The sequence below is a fragment of the Etheostoma cragini genome, chromosome 10 (assembly GCF_013103735.1).
Source record: "Etheostoma cragini isolate CJK2018 chromosome 10, CSU_Ecrag_1.0, whole genome shotgun sequence".
NCBI lineage: Eukaryota > Metazoa > Chordata > Actinopteri > Perciformes > Percidae > Etheostoma > Etheostoma cragini.
In genome coordinates, this window is record NC_048416.1 from 18,544,408 (window position 1) to 18,561,692 (window position 17,285).

At 39.4% G+C, this 17,285-nt stretch overlaps 1 protein-coding gene across 3 annotated transcripts in view; it reads left to right on the forward strand.

The window, feature by feature from the left end:
• Window positions 1–1,236: 1,236 nt before the first annotated feature.
• lnx2b (ligand of numb-protein X 2b) overlaps window positions 1,237–17,285 on the forward strand; it is a 19,825-nt gene continuing 3,776 nt past the window's right edge. The window contains exons 1-7 of one of the 3 annotated variants that reach the window (XM_034882714.1): window positions 1,237–1,477; window positions 1,589–1,627; window positions 7,530–8,109; window positions 9,903–10,096; window positions 12,878–13,077; window positions 14,383–14,814; window positions 16,668–16,814. In XM_034882714.1, coding sequence (XP_034738605.1) covers window positions 7,703–8,109; window positions 9,903–10,096; window positions 12,878–13,077; window positions 14,383–14,814; window positions 16,668–16,814 — 1,380 coding nt within the window. In that variant the 5' untranslated portion in view covers window positions 1,237–1,477; window positions 1,589–1,627; window positions 7,530–7,702. Of the gene's footprint in view, window positions 1,628–6,576; window positions 6,750–7,529; window positions 8,110–9,902; window positions 10,097–12,877; window positions 13,078–14,382; window positions 14,815–16,667; window positions 16,815–17,285 lie in introns of those variants that run through there. The other 2 variants (XM_034882716.1, XM_034882715.1) reach the window with 2 other exon arrangements.

Consider the following 17,285-nt stretch of genomic DNA (forward strand, 5'->3'; position numbering starts at 1 on the left):
GTAAAGGTAAAGTCAAAGTAGAAGTACCAATACTGTGTAAAAAACTATCTGTGAGAGATTGGCATGATTTTCTTTCAGTTAACCTAATAGTTGTTTTGATTTGCATTAAGAGATGATTTTATGGAAAGTACCCCTTGCCAATTTCTAGGTATGGTGAAGGGTATGTGATGATGTGGGCCTATCTTAACTCCAAAGACCGAGGCAACTTTATCAGGATGCATCCTGGATCCATGAAATAATTGTCCTTTAAAAATAAATCTGAATAGATCTGCCTGCCTATATGGAAATTTAACCTAGGGGTATTTATGCCCCCTGTATTTATGGAGGAACATTCATTTATTTATGATACATTTTTCATTGAAAAAGAAAATTGGTGTCTCTAAAGGTTGTATTTTTCTTAATTTTCTTTTTAATTAAGGCATTAAGATCAATTTCCCAAAGATGATTTTTGTATTGCTCTTTTAGTCAACTTTAGCATGGGTTCCTAAACTTATGAGCAGCACTGTATACTGTATATTTCAAATATAAAACTCTACGTACACTGCCAGTTACAAAATATAATATGATGTAATTACTGTATGACATCTTTATAGACTAATACACTAACCAGCAGTGTATAAAGTACTTAAAATTGTGGTGTACAGTAACTAAGTATATTTACTCAAGTACAGTACCTACGTACAATTTTGAGATACTTGTACTTTAATTGGGTGTTTCCATTTTATGCCACTCGTACTTCTACTCCACTTCATTTCAGAGGCAAATATTGTTCTTTTTATTCCACTCTCTTTTGTGCAACAGCTTTAGTTACTTTGCAGATTTAGTAAGTATAAGTCAACTAATACATTATGATGTCATTATAGGTTGAGCTACCCAGCAGTATAGACACAGTATTTAAAATTAGCCCCATCTTTACCAGCTGCAATATATGTACAAGTGATGTACAAAATAATCTACCACTAATCATAATCCAGTTACAGGCTATTCTGAAATGGGCCATTGTGCATGTTGAGTACTTTTACTTGCTATATTTGCTCATACTAATTTTGTACTTTTACTTAATTAACAATTGGATGCAATGCAGTAACCTATATTTATACGACGATATGTTATTTTTACTTGAGTAGAACTGTATAATCCGTTTGGGCTACACAAAACAAACATGCTACATAATTTGGGCAAAAGATATTGTTTACATGGACCATTCTGCATGCAAAATAATAACAGTTCGTTGTCATTTGATTGAAGACTGACGAGTATCTTCTGTAATAAATGACTGAAAAATACATAACTGCCTTTTTAGATACTTACAGTAACTGGGCACAGTACTGTCTACACCTGCGTGGGCTTCTTCCTGTCCTGCGGCGTTTGGCTTTCAAGTATGTTTGCTCGAAACTGGGAAAGTCGCCCAGCCTATGCCTGTAGGTTGAACTACACCTGGGACATCAGGCTGGGATAATTCATCTACAGCATTGCGGTAAAAAAAAAATGTAAGAAAACATCGACGGTGTAGATGCTGCCCCGGAGTTTTGTGGAGGCTGTTTTAAATCCATTATTTATTGAGTTCACAGTGTTCTCTTTGTATTAGCGATACGTTAGCTGCTTCCGGAAAACAACCTTCACACAGGTAAGGCGAGTTTCGGTCTCTACTTAAGATAATTCCGTCCGTTTATAGACACAGACATCAAACAAAAGCTGTTTCTCGCTGTTGTGCGTGTTCAAAGCTCGTGTTTAATGGTTCAATGTAGATGTATTGGAGCACATATTTACTCCGAAAAGTGAGTTTCCGTGTCCAAGGTGTGTAGCAGTTAGCTCTTTCTCAGCAGGTTATGAGCTGAAGGTGAAGCCATGCCAGTTTTTCGGCTGTTATTTTGTAACCGAGATACCGTCAACCTAAACGATACCTATGAAGGCTAACTTTTATTACCTCCTCTGTCATTTGGATCTGTCACATCGTGGTGTAGTGATTAGGACCAAACCAGCAGTCATGGGCTGACATGAGGGGGGGCAGTGAGTTATTTATGGTCTCAGTGACAACACACACATCCAGGCAGGGGTGAAAAAGTGTCCTTGTTACTGTTATTGAGTAGCTTTGTCATGTATAAAAGTGTAACTCTGAAGTACCTGATCTCTACCTTCATCTATAAATATATAGCAAATGGATTATGGAATATACTATTGTTATATATTGTGTAGGATATTCTATAGATATGTATCTCTTCTAATGATTATTTGTATATTTACTTTGTATTTATTGTTATCATTAAATGTCTGGATCGCTTGCTGCTGTAACACAATCATTTCCCAACTTGGGATCAATAAAGTCTATCTATCTATCTATCTATCTATCTATCTATCTATCTATCTATCTATCTATCTATCTATCTGCTATCTGCCAGTCAATATAATTGGTGGAAAGGAGCTAAGTACATTAACAACTTTGAGTGTACTTTACTAGTGTATTTCCATTTAATGGTGCTTTATACTTTATAATACAAGGAAATAAACTTTTTACTTTATTGCAGTTACCTCAATGCTGTAGTTACTGATGAAACAATTTTACATACAAAAAACATGATCAGTTTATAGAATATAAACTACAATAAATCTTGTTGAAACCAAGAGGGGAAATGTGTTGTTGCAGCAGCACAAGGACAGAAATAAATAGTAAATAGAGAAAGTAAAAAAAAGAATAGTAAGATAGCTATCAAACTAAAATAAGAATAGCAGTAAAAATAGAAAGTACACAAAGGAAAAGATAAGACAAAGACACGTTTAGAAGGCCAGAGTGGCATTGTGGCGTGATGGGATTAATAGCAGCAACGTCAGCAAGTCTAGATGAAAAGGTGGACACTTCTGGCATAAGAGAGAAATAGGAAAAATATTTGAATATCCAGATTGCAAAGGAACAATGGAATCATAGTTTAAAATACTACATGGGTTGCACATCTTCAAATCTAAGATGCGGTTACTTTAATGACCCGTCTTTAGAAGGACTGCTTTTGTAATTTTCAACTAGAGTAATCAACTTCACCTTCAGTAATATACAGTATCAGTAAAGTAACAGTACTTTAGTGTGACCAAAGTATTTTAGTATTTGTGCTATGTCTGCAGTAGCTGTTGCAAGTACACAGACAACAGTTTTTAAGATGAATTGTTGTGGAGGAAAAGGGAACACAATGTGAAGGTCACTAAAATCTAGATCCCAACCAGCCTTATTGGACCATTATCTTTTTTCGTGAAAAAATCAATCATCAGCTGAGTACTAACACACATTTCTATTTGAGTGGGTTGTTTTAGGGGATGACTTTCACTGTTAGGAAATGTGCACAAGGCTTTTGTTTATTAGTTACCTTCTCTCCTTAATGCTGAATACAAAGGCAACATCCCTGGCTTATAATGCCATTGGTGGTGTTTGGTTGGTTGGTATGCGCAGGAAGGGGGTTGTACAGTCGAAGTCTCAGCAGCCCTGTGAATGTAAGCTTAACCTCCTTGTGTGACCTGCGGTGCGAGACACTGGTACCACCACACCATGTGTGTGTCTTCTGGGAAGAAGTTGGGGTGGAAAACACTTGGGAAAATAATGGTTTATAATGTCATTTAGATGGATTGTGTTTTTGATTTAATTCCTGTACACAGATATACAATGCAAATGTTGGTCATTGTATTTAAGTGACTTTGCATGTTGTTACTATAGCAGTTACATAATGTTCAAACAGTGCTCAAAGTAGATAAATAAATGGTATTTTAATTGAATAACTGATCAGAGAAAATACCTACATAACTCATCACCTACACGAAACGGTGGCAGCCATAACAGTTTAATCTTAGACTTATTGGAGCTTTTTACTAGATTTTGTCATACATTAACACTAATGACTAAGAGTCATTCCTGTCTGAATAGTAATTTGATTCATTTTCCACTTCATGTGCAGCATTTATTTATATTAGTAGTCCCAGACATTGGCGTAAGGCAGAGGTAGACTTGACACACCTCCGGTCTTATGGAGTCATCTAGAAATTATTTAGCTTCACCTGCTTCACCTTCACTGAGGGTGTGGCTGCACATGTGACTCACTCTTATCGACCATCAAAGTGAGGGATTTGGCTCGGCTTTGAAAGAACGCCACCTCTACAGTAGGTAGGCTAATCCTCCGGGAGACTGGAGGACACTGTCGGTCCACAGACATTTCCCTCCAAAGCTTAGATTGTCACATGATTACAAAGCATTTGATTTGGATAAGGCGTTCCCTCATCAAGGCTGGTTGTATTGAGCAGATATGCTTTGGTTGGCTCTTAACCTGTAAAAACATTTTCATCGTCTTGTGTTGGTTTAAAAAACATGGACTTCAACTGTTTCTTTAAATATAAATATTTTAGTAAATGTTTTTTTTTTGTTCTAGCATACAATTAGGATAACATTGAATGCACTGTATGTACTTGTGTTGAGGTAGATATGCCAATAGAAATGTTGATACAGTGGAATTTTTGTTAAAACAGATGACTGAAAATGTACATTTATATGTATATTATACTACAGCCAACCATAATCCACCATCCTTTCTGCATCCTTCACAACAAACTATTTTTTACTTATTATTTTTCCTATGTTGCTCATTCTGTTTTGTTTATTACTGCTTTAATGCTGTTCACTTGTTTTGTTGCTGTAAAGTGCACTGACACCATGTTTAATTTAAACAAATTTGATTGATTGATTTACACTTTCCTAGGGCTGCAAGTAACTTTCATTATCGCTTACTCCTTTATTTGTTTGATTACCCAGTCAATCCTCTAGTTTAGTCCGAAATAATAAAAAATGTCTCTTGTAAAATCTTTAAATGGCCTTTTTTCATTCCAAACCCCAAATAAATTCAGTTTACAGCTGCAACTAACTTTTAGTTTAATTACGAATACTGCCACATATTTCCTTAACCATTTGGTCAATTGAATTTCCAGGATTAAATTAAAGAATTGCACATTACAATTTACCCTAAGTCTCAGGTGTCTGACCAACAGTCCACAACCCCCAGATATTCACTTTATCTAATTAAAATGGAAGGAGTGCCTGACTGTCCTTCAATTTTTAGAAAACCATCAGTTTATTTGATTGATTTAACACTTGGCCGGTGTATTTCCGAGGGTCCCCAAGGAAGTGCAGTGTTGAGTGAGAGCTCTTGAGATCTACGGGACATATTTATTAGTAATGTGTAACTACCACCAGAGGTACACTGTGTAGTGTATTAAGAAGGGAGCTCTATTAACTGTTACACCACTGAGCTACAGTTAACTAAAGAACAGGTGAAGAAAGAGAGACCAGAAATGTTACACTGTAGCAAACTCAAACATTTCAAGGTTCACAATGAACACTTTTTGTTCCCAGAAATACCCTGTCCAAATAGCTAGCTGATGGCAAATGATGCAACCACTATGTCATTTAAAACTTTATTATAACAATAATAAGAATTTAATATTCCGAAAAGAAATCCAGTGTGGCAGGCTTTACATTTTTATGATGTAAATTGAGGGAGCAAAAGCAGTATCGGCTCCAAATATCAGCTTAAGAAAATCGGCAGCCCGTATCAATCATCAGCTAAGGCTAATTGGGGGGGGGGGATCAGTATCGGCATCGTACAAAAAAATCCATATCAGTCGATCCACACACGTAAGACGAGTAGCTTTTATTGATGTCATCCTGTATCCCTGAGAAACATAGATATATATATACTGCTGTGTCAGTGTGGTGATGGTGGGCATTGATAGATAGCTTCAGAGCCAGCCACCTTCAGATACAAAAAGGGGGAAGGTCCCAGTAATCTCCAGGGTCGCTGTATGTCTTCCTGTGAAGATGACCTCTTCTCTGATAAAGACATGTTTCATCCTCAGTGATATCCATTGGGTGATATCTGTGGTCAACTGCGACTCCCTGTTAGTGCACGTTACTTTATCACAAAACAAAAATTACACCTTGGGTATAAAGCGACATATCCTTTGCAGTAGGGCAGCATGGTGTATTTAATGTGTGTTGTATCGTTTATCTCTTGTTTCACATTTATGCACCACGTAATATGATTTCCAAATAAATAGAGCACAGCCTCGTTTCTACTTTGTTTCCCTCTCTGTGCTACAGGATCCATGACCCCTATCCATTTCAGGACGAGGTATCACTTGTACAAAGTAAAGAATCTAAGTAAAGAAAGAAGGCCAGTTTGTGTGTGTGACCTCAACCAGTGTAATGTATGGGGAAAGGCTGTTATGAGTTTTGTGTGTTTGCAATCAGTCATTCAGCTGGGGAGAGTACTTTAATGCTTTACCTGTGGTATTGCAACATCAGCAGTCTGAGCCCCCTTCCCCCGAACACACACACACACACACACACACACACACACACACACACACACACACAGAGAGGCAGAAGGAACACTTCTGCCTCACTCTGCCTAGTTACAACAATTCCCCACTGCATTCCTCACACCGGTGCAGTCAGACCTCATACACATCCACGCTCATGCACAGCGTGGATGTACGTGCACACACAGGCACACACACACATAATTCTAAGTGTGTGCCGCTGGACAGGCCGGACTCTGGTTTCATTAAGGCTTCAGGCAGCTGTGAGGTTAGAGTCTCGTGTTTGTGTGCAGTGGCTAATGGGAAGATATCAGCTCGGGTGAGTCATTCCAAGACAATAACCCTGAAGATAAAGCAGCCTTTTTGTGCCTGAAATCTTGGACTTGGGTCACATAGAAAAGGTAGTGTTGTGGTTTTTATTTTTCATTTTCATATGTGATAATGTGCAAGAGAACATTCTTCTGTACTCCTTTATGTTCTTAGGACAAAGTGTCTTAAGGTGATTTTTATTGGTGGACCTTTTAGCCTCTCAGAGAGCATGAACTTTTCTCAAGCTTTTTGCTCCCAACCATAATGAGCAGTTTGGTCCAAGCATGCACTATTTAAGTGGATGCAATTTATCTTACCAGCTAGATTTTAGGATCCTAACCTGTATGAGAATGTATATTTGGTGTAATTCATAATATGTCAGTTTATTTGATATATTTGTTCAGATATGGATTACATGGAAAAAGAATTCTCCAAAGAATGTGAGCCTAATCAGCCCTCTTCTTTTGAGAGAAGTAAAGGAGATTAGGAGCTGCACAAAGGGATGGAGACCACTACCGATTGGGTTCAAGGGGTCATTAGTGATTGGGGTTGCATTTCTGCCAAGTTCATTCATAACTCTTATTCTCGTGTAGTGCCATGCCTTTGTTCCTTTCCATTAGCAGGGGTTTGACTTTATTCCTTTTACTCTTGCCTCATTTCACAGTTTAGCCCTTTCAATGTGGAGCACGGTGACTTTTAGCTAAGATGAGAATTCCTTTTGTCCCTCAGGAAACTAGCTGAGAGGAAGCAGCTGCAGCTTGCTGCCATATTGCTGCTGCTCTGTGAATTTGTCATTTCCTGTGGATCTAGCTGGTATGAGTAGAAATAGTCCAACTTCTGTACTAGGCCTTACTCTGTTTCTTTCTCTACAGAAAATCAAATGAAGAAATGGAGATAACATTGTTGACTGGATCATTGTTTCAATCTCACAGTTTGAATGGATTTTAGCCTTGGCCATGCAGACATAGACTTGTGAACAGACCGTTTTTAAGGAGATAAGAGGACGCTGATTATTTCCAAAGACGTTTGGACTGATCTTCAGCCAATGGCTACAACAGAAACCAAAGTTGCCGGCAGCAGTAGCACTCCGGGTCTGTCATGGGCGCGGGTGTGTAAAGAGTGTGGCCAGCAGCATGAGGGCTTGGACAGCCACCTGTATGAGTACCAGGATGAGGTGGATGATGAACTGGTTTGCCACATCTGCCTGCAGCCCCTCCTCAGACCTATGGACACCCCTTGTGGCCACACATATTGCTTTCATTGTCTAAGCAACTTCTTGAAAGAGCAGGACTTCTGCCCTGTGGACCGCCTGCGACTGCAGTTACATTTATGCCGTCCCTCCAGTCTGCTGGTTCGGAACCTGCTGGACAAGCTGACTGTGATGTGCCCCCACTCTGCAGAGTGTCAGCAGCAGATGCAGCGCTGTGAACTTCAGCCTCACCTACACAACAGGTGAGACTCTAAATGGGATGCTGACAGGCCACGATCAGTTTCAGTGGATATTGTTAAACCTTGACCTAGCTAAAATGATTGGTCACAGTGTGGAATTTTAGATGGGAATGCAAAAACAAATATTCCCTCTCTATCAAATAAAAAAGGGGTGTTCACAATATTATGAGCAGCCTTTCAGTTTAATGTGAACCTGGTCCAATGGTTTTGCAAATGTTACTTTTTTAACCTTTGGTAATAGCTGTAGTTTCATAAGATTTGTTCTTATTGTGCTGCAGCAGCGGTAAGCTAACAAGTACCTAATACAAATCAGTTCTCACCAACGACAGACTGTTTCACGCAAATTATTAAGATAATGCATGGATGATAGATCACTATGGTTATAATCCTGAATTTCATCCATTTGTCAAGAGGCACAGAGAGGCTTTTAGCTGGGATTCAAGGCACAGCTTCAAATGAAGGCCAAGGTATATCAGGGAGAATCCGGGATCACATCTGAAGAGTTGAATGTTACGGTGGTGGGTAGCCTATTATAATCCAAGGTGGTGGGCATGTAAACAAAGCAGTGATCACAGGGTAATAATTCATAGCAACATAATGCGGTTTATGAAAACATGACAATGACATATTACTTACAAAGTTGAATTAAATTGTCTCTAAGGTGTGGAACTATCCCGTCCTACTAGTCACGGAAAACAAATCCCCCTGACTGGTCAAGGGAATAGTTTGACATTTTTGGAAATACACTTACTTTTTCGAGAGATTGCTATCACAGTCATGTCTGTCAAGTTAATATGAAGCTGCAGCCAGTTAGCTTAGCTTAGTGTAATAAATGGAAGAATGGAGAAAATCTACCTTTGTTTGGGTTTGTCTGCCTACCTGTACCTCTTAAATTCACTACTTCACACATTCATCCATATGAAATTAAAGTGTTAAAATGACAAATTTCAGCTGAATGTAGTTTCATGTATGATGTAGAGTGGTATTAATCTTCTCATCTAACTCTTTGCAAAAAAGCTTGCTTACTATTCCTTAAAGTGGATGGATACCTTTTTTTTTGTAAGGTGTATCAAATGTCATTTCTCCCATATACATATCTGCATGCACGCATTTCCACTTGAAGGCCAACATAAGATCTGAAGTTGAAGTCATGTCAAAATAATTTGGACTACTTCTCAGGGATGTAAAACAACTGTCATCTAAATTGTTTGTTTCTCTTCTATGTGTACTTTCAAAAGCAGTGTTATTCCCCTGTTTGTAGCTGTGGCATTTATTCCCATAGCTCAGTCCCTCTTTGAACACATAAACTTGTTATTATTAAGCTTAAGGAGAGGTGCTGGTCAGTCGGCTTGTTTTTCCACATGGCCAGTGTGGTGCTTATCATCCTGGTGGCCAGCAATGACGCATTCAGTTGCGGGTGGCAGATAGTCCTGCCGCAGCCTCTCTGTGCAAACAATATGGAGACAAAGTTCAGGCATATGGAACAAGCAGCAGTCCAAGCACTCTGACTGACTTAATCAGACTCAACCTGTCTCGCCCAGACACCCTGCAATGCAGTGAAATTGTCTATTCATCTGCATAGTGCTTCTCTTTTGAACTTGTGAATGAATATTCTCTTCTTGGAACACTTTAGGCATCCATTTTGTTTCACACTCCTTGATAACCTGAAACATTTGAGGACAACCCCTTTTATTTCACAATAAAGATTGTGTTGTTTCTAAAAGTAAAATCACTAGTCGATCATTAGCCAAGTCATTCTCTTTACTGGTTTCCTCCACGTTCCTATCTTTCCTCAGATGTCCTGTTTTTAGAAGACTGAGGGAGGAAGCAGAGAAGAGGAAGAGGCCCTCGTGGAATGAGCTAAAGGGGCGTAAGGGTGACGGGGAGTCGTCTGGTGATGCTAAACATTCAGCGACGGTTTCCCGAAATCCCACCAAAGATCAACCTGAGCCTGGGCTGATTAATCCAGCCTATGAAGAAAGTGAGGATGGTATGGAGTCATTTTAACACGCTAACAACCAACATTTTATCTGCAATTCAGTCCCATGAGTCTGTTTTCTGTTCAAATAACAGAGCATAGGTACAGGGATCATTCTGTTTTCTTTGTACCCAGGTACAAACAAATATAATAATTAAAATCAACACTTCTATTGAAATGTTTCACAATAGGAGGCTGGTCATACTGTGGCTGGAAGTGACACAGAATAATGTTTATAGAAGCTTCTAGATTGAACAGAAATAGTTTCCCCTTGTTAGGATAACTATTTATCAAAGAATGGACAAAATGACTACAGTTTTCTTGAAAGATTGTTTACTTGCAGCAAGTAGAGTCAGTTTACAGCAAATGACTGACGTTATACCTGAACAGTAGCTTTTTATAGAGAAAAGGGAGTAATATTCAAACAAAGAGACTGTCTCTGGTCAGGCTTGACGTCTCCGACGCATGCCCTGTCCTCAGGGGTTTTCTGCACTTTCCACAAAGTCAGTGATGATCATGATTATCACATGAGAAACAGAAATAAATGCACAGTTTGTTATGTAAATAGTTTAACACTAAAACGAAGCAAATATTATAGCAAACATAACTTTTCTATCACCTTACTTGGGTTGATTGCAGAAAACCTAAAGCCTTGTGCCTGTGTCGATGGTTGTCAAAAGACACGGACAGGATGGGGATGTTTTTAGCCTTAAGGGTTTGATTCCGAGTCTGTCAGGCAAGTCGTAGGAAAATGTAACACCTCACAGATGTATTGACCAAACGGTTTCATCACCGGGAAAAAACCCTAAAAGCAACCTACAAGCCAGAACCAAGGGCCAATTATCAACAGAGAAGTTGGCATAGCAGGCAATATAATCTCTATTTTAATGAAATTACTGTTTTATGCTCTTAAAATCTCTCTAGGGAAATGCAATAAAATTACACTTTTAAATTCTGCAATTAAGCTTTATATTTATTGATTGTTGATATATTTGCATAAAAATAGCAGCACGTTGAATTTTCCAGGTTATGCTATCTCTTGAATACCTGCTTTTGTAGTGCTTGTGGGACTAAAGCTACATCTACTAGCCATTTTTGTTTAAAAACGAACATCCTTTGCTACATTAACGCGTTACCCTCCCCGCTGTTTCCAAGCCCCTAAAAGCAGACATTCGTAAACACTGCTGACCCCGTTCAAGTTTGAAAACTCCAGCGTTTTGTTGTGGACTGGACGGGCAAAAATGTAGACCTTTGGAAACTACAACGCAGACACCCATGTCCAGGGGGGGAGTGGGGCACTAAAATCAACTGGGAAAATTCTACCGGCACCGGCCCACCACCATCCAACCCCCCATTTAGCAATAACAAAAACAAAATCTATTTTTTCAAACCCAATTATGCTATGTTTCTTTGTGTGGAATTCCTCCATCTGTTCTAACGCCAGCGTTTTCCCCTGGTGGTATAGGCTGCGTGCAAGGGGGTGTACAATGAACCCCACCTCCCAACAAAATATATCTACTAATTAGTCAATACCATACCAACATTTTGCTTCTTCAGAAAAAGGTTATATCGTTCATATTAGTTTTGAGGTATTGAGGTTTAAAGTCTTAGCATTGCAAATAGCAAAATGACTAATGGAGGACATTACACATAGCAATACTGCCACTCATTCGGATAAAACTGTGTGTACATTTTTTGTCTATGAAAAAGCTATTTCAAACCCAAGACTGGTTACTTAAAATGGAGCTCATTTGAGGAGGTGTTACTTGCAATGAGGAGATAATCACTACCAAATAGACTATCTAACCCGTTTTTTAGTCAGTTTACTTGCACACTTGTTGAAGCCTGATTTTGGAATAAATCTGTCATTTTTTAGCACTTTGATGCATCCTCCTCAAGCATCCGTTGCTTCTTCATTCTGGTCTTTTCAGCCCCTCCTTTGTCCTTTCTCTTCTTGCCATCCATGGGTAACAATATAACAGCAAGAAACCACGCAAATCCAGACTGTCAAAAAATGCCACTACTTTACCTCAAACTTAGTTGCTTTCTCTCTGTCTAACATATGTCTTTGGGTCATGCCATTGCGCCAAGGGGTCGCTCATTTATCTCCCCACATTTGTGTAAATACACTTGACCTGCAATCGGTTCATTGGATAAATGCATTCCCCATTCCCATGAGGCTTTGCTCCAATCTACGTTAATTTAAGAAAAACAAACAAATTAAATTGTTAGATTTTTATTTGTGACCATGACATTTCTGTAACACCTGAATATAAATAATTGAATTAAAATAGGCTAGATTGACGGGAGCGGCTACACAAACATCAGTACGTTGACGGGAGAGATGAATGTGCAGGGTAACCAAGACTGAGATATAGAGAGTGAGCAAGTGGTATAAATATTGTTTGAACTTTTTGTGTGTGATGATAGTGGGAGTCCTGGAGATTGACACAGAGTATGTAATAACAGCAATTTTGAGGGCCCATGTGCAGCTGCTTATGTCTCACAGCTCCTGCTCAAGTCATTCAGTTTAATCAGTTAGGTAGGCAGCAGTCTGGATGAATAGACTATTCTTTTAATGATGTTTTTTTCACTCCCAGGTATGAACGTGAAGAGTGTTAAAATTTCATATTGGAATGATTATCACATACTGTTTGTTTAACAGTGATTTGAAAAAAAAAAAAGAAGTGTAATCAGTCAACAAGAGCAGAGGAGTGGGAGTGTGTGCTTCATACACAAGTAATAAACAGTTATATGTATTCTACTTGTCTTATCTGTTCCACTTTCCTCCAGACAACACCCCCTTGCGGTCCAGTCTGGTGGCTGAGGCCAATGTGGTGGAGCTGTTCAGAGAAGAGCCTGAGGAGGATCTGGGCCTTCGCATTGTGGGGGGAAAAGACACACCGCTAGGGAACATAGTCATCCAGGAGATTGTCCGGGACTCGCTAGCAGCTCGTGATGGCAGACTGGCCCCAGGGGACCACATCTTAGAGGTGAGAGACTCAGAAACTAAATGAGAAAAGTCAAGTACTCATCTTTTCTTCAGCACAAGAATTCAGATGTATCCTAGTGGCGTAGCATGACACGGTTCAGTTCAGCATATTTTTTCCATAAACAACTTGTCATCACATTCTCATGGTATTGTGAACATGGTGCTTGCAGCAAGTTAATAAAAAGTAGATATTCAAGATAAACCGGTTCTCAGGTTAATCGTTACAAGGCGTGGTTAATGTGTTTATAGTTTACCTGATTGAAACATCACATTTTATTACAATATCTTATCTTAATTTGTCCAACCAAGAGTCCATACCCAAAAATCTTAAATTGTCTATAATGTAAGAAGTTGGAGTCATTAAATGTTTGGCATCTTTGCTTGAAAAATTACTATAATTCATTGATACGTTTTTACTTGCAGAATACTTATCTGATAATATTCTAATTGTTCTAGCTCTAGTTCGACAATGCTATTCCAAGCTAAAGACATTTTATTATCTAAATTATGGAGTTTGGTGTCAAGTAAATATTATGAACATTTATGAACTTCTTGAGTGTGGTTTATTTGCAGTAACACTTTTGATTTCCACAGAGGAGATTGGAAGTGCAAAATATAACTGAAGATTTTAAGAAGTTGCAGTTTCCTGTCCTCCAACAATGCCCTCCTTGTATTTCTACCCTCCGGGTCCCCTGGAACATGGTAGCGCTGTAAACCGAGCTTCTAAACTATCTGAGCTTCGGCTCTGTTGCTTTTCCACCGTAGCCAACCAATCCCAAACATGGAAATGCAAACAAAAACCTGCCTTCCAACAGGCTGCCTTCAGGATGAGAAACATTAGCTGCCGTTTTTTTTGGCTTGGTGGAAAGCTGGTGGATGTAAAGAGATATGGGGAAGACGGGTGAAGATTGAATCACTATGATCAATCTTTTTCTTCCCCTTGAATCAATACATTGAATTTTATAAAGGCTAAATTTACATCATATATTTGAGGCATAATTTGTTTTGAAATATTTAAAACAGCAGAGGCAAGCTGACAACAACTTGTATTTGTACTTGTAGTATTTGTTTTGGTTCTGATCATTCTGATGAAGGAACTTCAGATATAATATAAAAGATATGTCAGATGGCACAATCAATTGAAACAGAGTTTCAAGGGGCAAAAATCTCTCTTGTCTGAACAACAAAAAACATTTCATAACTTTCTATAGCGCCAGCATCTACATACAGTGTGTACTGCAAGGTTTGTATTATGCTGCTGCACCACTGACTGTTGTTTCTTCTCTCTGTGACGTTTTGTCTCCAGGTGAATGATGTCAGCCTGGCTTCAGTCCCCCACGCCCGGGCTATCGCAGTGCTGCGGCAGCCTAACCTCCTCAGGCTCACTGTTATGCAGGAGAAAGGTTTCAAATCAAGGGATCCACGGTCTGATCACTATCCTTCCTCTTGCACCACTTCCACCGCCTCCCAGCCTTCTCACAGTCCCCATGGCAACGCTACCTCCAATAACAACCCTGGCACAGTCCTGCAAGTGACTCTAATGAAGAGTCAGCGCACCGAACCGCTTGGCATCAAACTCATACGCAAATCTGATGAGAGTGGAGTTTTCATCCTGGACCTGCTGTCTGGTGGTTTGGCAGCCAAAGACGGAAAACTGAGGAACAATGACAAGGTGTTGGCCATCAATGGACATGACCTGAGGCACGGTACACCCGAGAGCGCCGCCCAGATCATACAGGTGCAGTATATTAAAGGGCCGAAGATATGATTTTGTACATTTTAGCACATTACCTACAAATAATGCATGCTACATTGTCAAATAGATTTTTCTAAAGCATAGCATTTCTTATTATTAAAGTATGTTCAGTAATTAGGCTAATGTATTTGTGAGCATGGACTAGTTTGAACTCATTTGTGTTGGTCCATTTAAGAAATTACAGACAGATTTGGGTTGATTGTTGTCAAAAAAGTCTTGTACATATGATATTTTTTTTTATTTTTAGGTTTTTTATTAAACCAAGTTAAATCATAAAAGACTGATGTTCGGCTATGGCTAGTTTCCCATCATTACGTGTTGGGGTTTTCCACAAACACCTGAATGCAGACAAACTAAACGCTTTCAGAACAGTCACTGCTTTCAATGACTTTTCCAATGATTTAACACTAATAAAACAGGTCTAAAAGCAGCGAGCCTTGTTTGCTTGGAAGTTACATTACATGTCATATAGCTGACTCTTTTATTCAAAGCAACTTACAATTGCTATAGATGTCAGAGGACACATGGTTTAAGTGTCTTTGGTTAAGTGTCTTGCTCAGGGACCCATTGGTTGATGTATCGCAGTGGGAATTTAACCCTGATTCCCACACCAAAGGCGTGTGTCATATCCACTGTTCCATCACCACTGTTCCATCACCACCCACCCAGTTAGAGCATTCATTACACCACACACCAGAAAAGTGATAAATAATAGTGAACAAGATGTTGACGATTGAATCCTACAAGTAGTTGGGCTATTCTGTTGCACCGGGCTGTCGTTACCATGTTTTCGTGAAAATCATGATGTTGCGATTCATGATCCGTTCATGAGCCGAATTACACAGCCAAAGATCATCCATTTTGTTTGCTGAAGACTGCTGCGTAGTGATAGCCGATAAAGAGCTAGCCTACCATTAACGCTCCGGGTTCTCTTGGTCTCAGACAAAAAGGACTGGATTTTATTTCAACTCCACAACTGCGAGCTATTACTTAAGGCCTGTGCATTCACGGATGTATTTGCATTTTTCCACGATTCCCTAATGTCAGCTCCAACATCTTTTTGCTCATTTGGATATGAGAGGGAAAGATGTGAAAGCAAAGAGCGAAGTCCGTTCCTATGAAAACATAAAATACATTTAGGCTGCTTTGCCTGGCCATAAGCAAACAGTTATTTTAATATTGATTTTGAATACACAATTGCTAATCAAATGTAGAACTATTTACCTCGTCAAAACAAATAGTTTTTGTGTGTTTTGTATGTCTTGAGCTTCTCTCTGTCTGGCTCACTCAGTCTTTCCCACTCCGGGTGTTGGATAATTGGATAGATACTCCCCTTTCCATGGACGTTTCATCCCCTTAGATATAATTGTTATTTCTGTGTTAACAAAAAACACAGATAGGAAGGATGGAGAGAGACCCTGAATGAGGCAGTAATACCGTACATTGACAGTAATGATGCTTTGTTTACATTTCTGATTGTGTATTTGGTATGCACCATTCAATTCAAATGTGACTGTGATTTAAATTACACAGTACATTGTACTTTTTGTATTTATCCCCAAAGCATGTATCATGAATTAAAAAGGGGATTTAAAGTGTGCACCCCTACATGTTCAGTCTCTGTCCCTAAAATGTTCATATTGGGGCTACCGTACTCCTAGTAAAATAAAATTGATAAAAACCCTCAAGGATGCCAGATAGGTGGCAAATCAATTTGACAATCCATAGTCATGGCATGGAAATGGTCGGCAGTAATATAAATTAAATGTTGTTAATTGCCCAAAACATATAAAACTTCCAAAATGAAAACCCCAACCTTTTTTGTGTACATTTAGGCGAGTGAGGTACGTGTGAACTTTGTGGTGATGAGACCTGCAGAGACTCAGGAGGAAGGAGGAAGCAGCAGAGAGGGACAACACAGCAGAGCAGCCAGGAGGGCTCCTGAGATGCAGTACTTCAGGCGCCGGTCCACCTACATGAAGGTAACACAGAACATTTCCTCACAAAATAATGATTGAATAATATGGTTTGTGTCTACATTTATTTGGGGTTTTTTTCAGCTGTTGCTTCCTTATACACCACTTACCGGGATGTTGTCCGCAGTATCTCACAAACGTTACATGCTTCTGTTTACACAGCGTAATTGTGATGACCGCTCCTTTGTCAGTCACACTCATTTGTACCATACACTGTCAGTAGGAAGAAAAGCAACCCACCCTCCCTGGTCGGGGGTGAGAAGCTTTGAGAGCAGACACCTGCGTCAGTGATCGGAGATGAAAGCCTCCCTCTGTCGTGATCAAAAGGCCCGGGGTGCTGCTCACTCTGCTGCTACAGGGCCACTGTCTTGTTGTTTTTTTGGTTGTTTCTTTGGGTGGCAGAGGATCAAAGCTGGTAACAGTTAGCTTTCGCCTGCAGAGTTGAGCCTTTTCGTCTTGCTGGGGAGGGGAGGGGGG